The sequence below is a fragment of the Paroedura picta genome, chromosome 2 (assembly GCF_049243985.1).
Source record: "Paroedura picta isolate Pp20150507F chromosome 2, Ppicta_v3.0, whole genome shotgun sequence".
NCBI classification, from domain to species: Eukaryota; Metazoa; Chordata; class Lepidosauria; order Squamata; family Gekkonidae; genus Paroedura; species Paroedura picta.
Window position 1 is genome coordinate 160,044,003 of NC_135370.1, and position 9,129 is coordinate 160,053,131.

At 48.2% G+C, this 9,129-nt stretch overlaps 1 protein-coding gene across 1 annotated transcript in view; it reads left to right on the top strand.

Annotated features, from left to right (window-relative positions):
* The window catches only part of RIN3 (Ras and Rab interactor 3), an 88,193-nt gene extending 82,131 nt beyond the window's left edge, over window positions 1–6,062 (top strand). The window contains exon 10 of the mRNA XM_077323530.1: window positions 4,377–6,062. Within this exon, the coding sequence (XP_077179645.1) occupies window positions 4,377–4,685 (309 nt within the window). The 3' untranslated portion in view covers window positions 4,686–6,062. The remainder of the gene's footprint in view (window positions 1–4,376) is intronic.
* The last annotated feature ends 3,067 nt before the right edge of the window (window positions 6,063–9,129 follow it).

The following is a 9,129-nucleotide window of genomic DNA, read 5'->3' on the forward strand; positions in this document are numbered from 1 at the left end:
TCTTAGTCTCTTAAGCACAGGCAAAATAAACAGATGCCTTCTACTGCCTTTACTCCCAAATCTGACAAGGCAGGTTTCCACTGGGGCTTCTTAGCCTTACCTGTTTCTTCCTCAAAGCTCCCAGGAAGGACATGAACAAAACTGAACTCCCTGCCTCTCATTATTTTGGAGGTGCCATATCTAGGAATGCCAGCCTCCAGGTGGGGCCTGGGAATCCTCCGGAATTACAGCTCATCTCTGGACTAGAGAGATTAGTTTCCTTGGAGAAAGCAGATGCTTAGGGGGATGGACTCCGTGATATTGGACTCCACTGAGGTCCCTGACCTCCCTGGGCTGCACCCCTAAATCTCTAGGCGTTTCCAAACCTGGATTTGGCAACACTTCCCCCATCTCCCTCTGGTGGCCAGGGGGGACCTAACAACCCTAGTCACATCCCAGGGATATACATTTCTAAATTGGGTCCTTCCCTCTTAGGAGAATGTCAATCCTAAAACTGTGGGACTCCTGTGCTGCCTTTTCTTGTCCAAACCCCCCCCCCCTCTCTCTCTCTCTCTCTCTCTCTCTCTCTCTCTCTGGGCAGGGTGACAGTGGGACTGGCCAATAACCATTCCCTAGCTTACCTGCCTGAGCTGCAGATGCTATAAGATAGAGCCCCTAGGTAGAGCTAGAGAAGAAGAAGGGTTGGTTCTTATATGCTGCTTTTCTCCTTCTCCGAAGGAGTCTCAAAGAGGCTTATATTCCCTTTCCTCTCTCCACAACAGACACCCTGTGAGGGAGGTGAGGCTGAGAGAGCCATGATATTACTTCTTGATCAGAACAACTTTATCAGTTCTGTGGCCAGCCCAAGGTCACCCAGCTGGCTACATATGGAGGAGGAGTGGGGAATCAAACCTGGCATGCCAGATTACAAGTCAGCAGGCGAGTTGAAGGGCAGCAACTGCTGTGCCTACCAATTGCTGCCGGTGCCATCTGCTTCCTCAACCTGGCAGTGGGCTGTTGGGCACCAGTTGCTGGGAAGTGCAAAGGCTGCAGCTGCTCTTAGCAAACCTTGTTGGGCAAAGGCAAGCAGCAGCCACCCTCCACATTCACCTCTGGGACCAGAGAGCCCTCATCATGCAAAGGGCTGGGTGAAGACCTGGCAGACCCAGCTTCAGATCTCTGCAGGGGGTGGATCCCGTGGTATAAACCTTGGGGTTGAAACTTGGAGGGAAGCTCTGTGTGTTTATGTCCGTCAGTTCCAGCCAGCCAGCTGAAGGCGAGTGAAGGGAGAGGTGGTTTGCCCCTGTCCTCTGCAGAGTCTTCCCGACCCTGCTTAGCTTCAGAGATTGGACAAGACTGGGTTTTTCTGAGCTGCTTTTCCTCCCCTCTTGGTAGTTAGCAGTTGCCAAACAGGCCAAGTCTGGTGTAGTGGTTAGGAGTGCGGACTTCTAATCTGGCAAGCTAGGTTTGATTCCCAGCTCCTCCCCCACATGCAGCCAGCTGGGTGACGCTGGGCTTGTCACAGCACTGATCTAGAGATTCTGACCGAGCAGTAATATCAGGGCTCTCTCAGCCTCACCCACCTCACAGGGTGTCTATTGTGGGGAGAGGAAAGGGAAGGCAATCGGAAGCCCCTTTGAGACTCCTTCGGGTAGAGAAAAGTGGCATATAAGAACAAACTCTTCTTCTTCAAATTCGCCAGATCCCGCTTTCCCTCTCACTGCATTTTTATTCTAAAACTTCCAACATGGGATTTGGCACTACAAACCAGCAACGGGATTCTTGCCAGTTCTGTGATGCAGAAGAGGCCTTGGCAATGTTAGTTTACTGATCAAAAGTAATCCTGTTCTCCCTCCTTTCCCCACTAATTGCTTTTATCCCTAGTAAGGGAGGGGGAGTTAGGTGTTCTGCAGCTTAAATCTAGAGGGGCATTCTTAGGGAAGGAGCACAGGGGGAAATGTTAAATCTTCCTCCCATAACACATTGTGTGGGCTTGGTGCTAAAAAACGAATTCAGGCCAGTCCTAGATTCAACCACAAGATGGCAGCAAAGACTGCTTCTCTTCCATTTTAAAAGCTGGGTGTCGGCAACAAAGGCCAATAGCCATAGGAAGTTCAGTGGGGCAATCTTCTTTAAGGGTGGATCTTTTATTTTTTTACTTACTTTTATTTATTAGATTTTTATACCGCCCTCCCATATGGCTCAGGGCAGTTCAAATAAAATATTCCCGGGGTAATCCATAGAACAGTCTAAACATATAACAAACACAGCAATAAATAGTCTATCAACAATAAGCCAACAGTGGCTTCAAATAGAACGACAACTCAAGACAAAAAGCCCAGGGAGGTCAGGCTGATTCAGGAGGAGGTGTCTGAGTGGACATTGGGAATAAACAAGCCATGGCAGAGAAGGTGCAGAGCCTCACCCAGTTAACTGACTGGCTGTACTGAGCACTGACTGCTGTTCAGAAGAAGGAGGAGGAGGAGAAGAAGAAGAGGAGTTGGTTCTTATATGCCGCTTTTCTCCACCTGAAGGAGTAACAAAGCAGCCTACAATCGCCTTCCCTTTCCTCTCCCCACAACAGACACCCTGTGGGGTGGGTGAGGCTGAGAGAGACCTGATATCATTGCTCGGTCAGAACAGTTTTATCAATGCCGTGGCGAGCCCAAAGTCACCCAGCTGGCTGCATGTGGGGGAGTGCGGAATCGAACCCGGCATGCCAGATTAGAGGTATGCACTCCTAACCACTACACCAAGCTGGCTCTCAGGTCTCTCCCCCCCCCCCCCCCACACACACACACACTTCAGGCAAGTGACAGGAATTCACAGATGCACATTCATATTCAGCAGAATAAACAAGACTGAGACTTGGTTTGCTGAGCTACTGTGCCTGCAACATTGGAAGTCCTTTATTATATACTATATATAATTATATATATTATAATATTGATGCGTATAGAATCATAGCATCATAGAATCATAGAGTTGGAAGGGACCTCATGGTCATCTAGTCCAACCCCCTGCACTATGCAGGGCACTCACAACCCTATCGCTCATCCACTCTAACCTGCCACCCCCTTGAGCCTTCACAGAATCAGCCTCTCCATCAGATGGCTATCCAGCCTCTGTTTAAAAATCTCCAAAGATAGAGAACCCACCACCTCCCGAGGAAGCCTGTTCCACCGAGAAACCGCTCTGTCAGGAACTTCTTCCGGATGTTTAGATGGAATTTCTTTGGAATTAATTTCATGCCATTGGTTCTGGTCTGTCCCTCTGGGGCAAGAGAGAACAACTCTGCTCCATCCTCCATATGTGTGTTGCTTTACAATATGACATAGGAAAGAGGAGTGGACCCTGACCAAAATAGCAGGGGAGGAGAGAGAAAACAGATGAGCCCCAGTGTGGTAGAGTAGTTAGACTAGCATTTGGGAGGCCCGGAATGGAATCCACACTTGCTGAGTGACTGTGGCCCATTCAGACTCAGCCAGGGGTAGTCAAACTGCGGCCCTCCAGATGTCCATGGGCTACAATTCCCATGAGCCCCTGCCAGCGTTCGCTGGGAATTGTAGTCTATGGACATCTGGAGGGCCGTGGTTTGACTACCCCTGCAGCTCTACTTCACTGGGTGGTTATTGTGAGGATAAAGGGAAGGGGGACTTTGCAAGCTGCAACAGCAGGAGGAAAGAAAAGAAGAAGGCATACGGCAGGACGATACACAGGATAATGTCAGTTTGCAAAAGATCAGTGGTTTTCATGGGCTATTCCACCAGCAAGTTTGGTTGTTCTTTAAGTTGACACGAGAGTCCTCCTTATTCTTCCAATTTTTTTAATGGATGAATTATTCAGGAGCCTTCCATTCCCAGTGGTCTGTTGACCATGGTCTGTTGTGTTGTCTGTGTATGTGTGGTAAAGACTTTATGGATATCATTTTGATAGAAACCTTTGTAATCTGCCTTGAGTCCATAACTGACAAAAAGTGAGCTAAAAGAGTTAGGAAGGAAGGAAGGAAGGAAGGAAGGAAGGAAGGAAGGAAGGAAGGAAGGAAGGAAGGAAGGAAGGAAGGAAGGAAGGAAGGTACAGGTACAGGTACAGGTACAGGTACAGGTACAGGGAGAAGGAAGGAAGGAAGGAAGGAAGGAAGGAAGGTTCAGGTACAGGGAGAAGGGAGGGAGGGAGGGAGGAAGGTACAGGTACAGGGAAAAGGAAGGAAGGAAAGGAAGGAAGGTACAGGTACAGGGAGGAGGGAGGGAGGAAGGAAGGAAGGAAGGAAGGAAGGAAGGAAGGAAGGAAGGAAGGAAGGAAGGAAGGAAGGAAGGAAGGAAGGAAGGAAGGAAGGAAGGAAGGAAGGTCGATCTTTTAGCATCCTTCTTGACATTCTTTGTTTGCCTGGTTTCCAGGACTTCATCACAATCTCCCTCTTGGAAGCAGACGGCACGACACGGACGCTGGCCTATCGGACTGATGCGACGGCTCAGCAGCTGACCGAACAATGTGCTGTGAAGTTTGAGGTCTCGGAGCCTCAGGACTACGCCTTGTTTGTCCAGGTGGACGATAAGAGCCTGCAGCTTGCCGAAGACGCCCTCCCTAACCGTATCAAGTCTCATCTCCTGAACAAAGACCCCAAGGCCGCTTTCCACTTTATTTATAAGCAGATAAGCAGCCAAGAGACACCCGTCCCTATTATCAAGGACCCGGACGACTTATAGCGACGGAGCTGCCCAGCTGTAGCAGTCTTGCTTGAAAGATGCCGTGAAGCTCTTGCCTTACAGAACGTTCTGATCTCTGCAGGCTTCCGAAAGCAGGTCGAAACGCAGGTCCTGATCCGGATGTTGAGAGGGGACAACATAAGCCGTCTTCCACTGGAACGTTTCCTGTCGGCCGAATTCTTTTGCGGCAGGAAATGGAATATTCCAAGCAACTGTTACTCTTTGGGGAAACTTGAATCATTTGCAAGGCAGTTCTAGTCAGAGTTTCCGTGACCAGGATGGGCCAACTAGACTGGTTTCATCAGAGCTTGGAAGCTAAGGTGGATTGGCTCTGTTGAGGATTTGGCCTGGGAACCACTGAGAAGTCCAGGGTTGCTACGCAGAGACAGGCCATGGCAAACCACCTCTGCTTGCCCTTGCCTTGGAAACCTTGCAGGGTCGCCGTTGAGTTGACCGCAACAAAGGCACTTTGCACACTTAAGCAGAGTCACAACCATCTAAGTTCGTTGATTTTAGAAAAGTGCGACTGTGCATAGGGTGGCCCTGCTAGAATCTCATATCCTGCTAACCACGCCCAACCCAGCTCTATCCTGTTATTACAACCAGTGCTGACAGTTCAGTGTTGTGCCAGGATGAAGTTAGGGGGTGTTCATGGTTACCAGCAGGGCTGCAGTATCGCAAACCACAGAATGATAAATCCACAATGGCCCGTGACGTTTGCAGTGGTTTTCCCTGGTTTAATCCCCTCCTGTCCCTTTCTCTGCTTGTTAGAACCTAAAGGCCGCTGAAAGAGTTTCCCAGCAACAACTTTCCCAGGCTGCTGAATGCGCAATGCAGATTTTCCGATCAGATGCAGTGGAAGCTCACAGTGTAACCCAGCCACTTTCTGCCACAATGACCTCGCAGGGTGGGTTTTTGTGAGGATGAAATGGAGAAGGGAAAAAATTAAATTGTAAGCCTCTTTGGACCCCACCCCACTGGGAAGGAAAGGAGGGTATAAATATCTAAACAAATAAAATCTGGCCCGTTCCAACATAGGCACCTTTCTAGAGAGCTTGAAATCTACATGTGGTTTAGAATAATGGTAGCCAACCTAGACCAGTCAGGTGGTGTCTCAAGTCAGGGGCCTTTTTTTTTTACTGGAGATGATATTTCTCAACCATGTATTTTTCCCCCACTGGAAGCTTTAAAAATGCCATCTCCGCCTCAGATCTTATCAAGTACATGCCTTTAAATGTATTTATTTCAATGTGCTGTATTATGCATTTGGATGTGTATTGTTCATGGAGAAGGCTCAAATGGATGTAGAACAACTTCCGTGAAGTCCTGTAGCTCAAATAAAAGAACTCCAGGTCACAGGATGGCCTTTGGACCATCTGCTTTCTTTTGGTCCCAGCCTTTGGAAATGATTCTTCGAACTGTGTCTGCTGTTCAGTTAAACTTTCTTGTGATTGTCATATTTTTTACGTTCTAACAGGAAGCCATGCCGTTGCTCAGGGTATTGGTTAACATTCATCCCAGCAGATCTGTGTTAGCCCTTGACCACGGTATTAGAATCATAGAATCATAGAATCATAGAGTTGGAAGGGGCCATACAGGCCATCTAGTCCAACCCCCTGCTCAACGCAGGATCAGCCCTAAGCATCCTAAAGCATCCAAGAAAAGTGTGTATCCAACCTTTGCTTGAAGACTTCCAGTGAGGGGGCGCTCACCACCTCCTCAGGCAGCCTATTCCACTGCTGAACGACTCTGACTGAGAAAAACTTTTTCCTGATATCTAACCTATATCGTTGTACTTGAAGTTTAAACCCATTACTGCGTGTCCTTTCCTCTGCAGCCAGCAGAAACAGCATCCTGCTCTCCTCCAAGTGACAACCTTTCAAATACTTAAAGAGGGCTATCATGTCCCCTCTCAACCTCCTTTTCTCCAGGCTGAACATTCCCAAAATTAAAATAGGAATAGGCTGCCTAAGGAGGTGGTGAACTCCCCCACACTGGCAGTCTTCAAGCAAAGGTTGATGTCCAGGATAAAAACTCAGAAATCTGTCCTAACTGTCCTAACATAAAAACTGTCCTAACTGCCATGTCCAACTGTAAATTGCCTCAGAACCCTGACAGAGCTGTCAGGAGGCTGCAGATTGCTCCCCCTCTCCCCCTTCAGGCCTGCTGCGAAGGAGCCTCTGACAGGCCCTGATTGAGGGAAGGGGGCCTTTCTAAGAGCAACGCAGGGGAGACTGAGGGCCTTCCTTTTGAGGGGGGGGGGACTTTCCCCTTCTGCCAAACAGTTGGCTGACAGGGAGGCCACAGAAAAGCCCCTTCTCACTTAAAATACTGCTCTGGCCGGGGGTTAGACACAGCCAAGCCATGTGTCTTTCTTCTTTGCAGCTCTCTGCAGGTTTGAGGCCACTGCACAGCATTATTCTGCAGAGGAAACTGGCTCTTTTGTCTCCTTTCATCTGCACAACAACCCTGTGCAGTAGGCCTCAACATTCAACTCCATGCCCTTACAGACTGGACATCTCCTCCCCTTCCTCTTCCCACTGCCAAGCTCTAGCGCCCGTTGTATTCTTGGCGACAACGGGCTTTGCCCCTAGTGATTCTATAAAATCTCACGCACCTCTCCATAATGTGTTCCATAATGTTTGACTCTTGGCAATCCTATGGCTCAAATGTCGCCATGTTTTTCAATCTTGCACCGCTTCTTTTAGTTGTACAATGTTATGGCCAGTGTCCATCTTGATTGTATCTAACCACCGCATTCTTTGTTAGGCTTTGTTTCCTTTTAACAATGACCAGTCTTGGCATTATTGCTCTCTCCGTTGAGTTGGATCACACAATATGGCCAAAGTAAGTGAGCCAGAGTTTTGTCATTAAAAAGTTCCATTAAAGTAATCAGTTTCTCACTAAAAACGGTTTGAGTGAGGATGCTTCAGAAGGTCACCATGTTGGTCTGAAGCAGAGCTGAATTTGAGTTCTAACATGTCAAACATCTTAGAACTTGGCCAGTTTGGGCCCAAAGATTTTTTGTTGTTTGTTGTTAAATCAGGCCTTCTCTGGTACTCAGGGTCTCACGAGAAGATAGCAGTTCCCCAGGCAAAACACTAGAGAGGCAAGAAAGATGGGCTCATTATAATTCCCACCTATTCTGATCAGTGGTCTAAAGTGGGCTGGCTAGACTAGAGATCAAAAGGGGTTACAGGGGTTCTCCTCCTCCTCCTCTCTGACTGAGATACAGGCAGAGAGGAGGAGGAGGAAGAGGAGGAGAAGGAGAGAGTTGGTTCTTATATGCTGCAGAGTGGCAGAGAAGATGCAGAGCCTCACCCAGTTAACTGACTGGCTATACTGAGCAGTGACTGCTGTTCAGAAGAAGAAATAGGAGGAGAAGAAGGGGAAGAAGAAGAGTTGGTTTTTCTATGCCGCTTTTCTCTACCCAAATAGTCTCAAAGCAGCTGATAGTCGCCTTCCCTCACATCTCCCCACAGCAGACACCCTGTGAGGTGGGTGAGGCTGAGAGAGCCCTGATATCACTGCTCGGTCAGAACAGTTTCATCAGTGCCGTGGCAAGCCCAAGGTCACCCAGCTGGCTGGGGTAGAATCGAACCCGGCATGCCAGATTAGATGTCTGCACTCCTAACCACTACACCAAACTGGCATAGGTATACAAATGACAGGGCCCAGATTACATGGCAAAAACAAACATGGACTTGACAGCAGGGAGCAGTTACATCTTGTTTCTGATTGATTGATTGTATTTATTCTGGTGCTCATGCATGTAAATCTGCATGCATGAACTACATGGCCGTGTAGCATATGGCTCACTACTTCATAGGGTGCAGCGTGTGTCCACTGCTCCATCCCTTATCCTTTCTCCAGTGCAAAATGGTGTCCCATTTTGTCCTGTCATAACAACCCTACCAGACAGGTGAAGTGGAGAGGGCAACTGGTCCAATGTTGCTCAGTAAGTAGGGTTGACATCTCTGTGTTGGAAAATGCCTAGAGATTTTGTGGGTGGGCCCCGAAGAGTGTAGGGTTTGGGGAAGGCAGGGATGTCAATGGAGTATGCTGCGATAGACTCCATATTTCAGTGTGGTCACATTCTCCAGATAAACGTTTGTAATCCCAGATTCAGGTGGGTAGCCATACAGATATAAGAAGAAAGTATATTAGTGGCTTTTGCTACTAATTTACTTTCTCCTTATATCCATACTCTTGCGATCCCTGTTCCATTGTCTGAGGAAGTGTGCGTTCACACAAAAGCTCACACTTTGAATAAATCTTTCTTGGCTTTAAAGGTGCTACTGGACTCAAATTTTGTTGCAATCCCAGGAGTCCTGCAGCCACCACTGGGAGGTTGGGGCCCTTTCAGTAAGAGCCATGGCACAGTGGAAACCCAAATCTCCCCAATCCATGTCTGTCCTATCAGCACTACAATTCTGGATCTTTT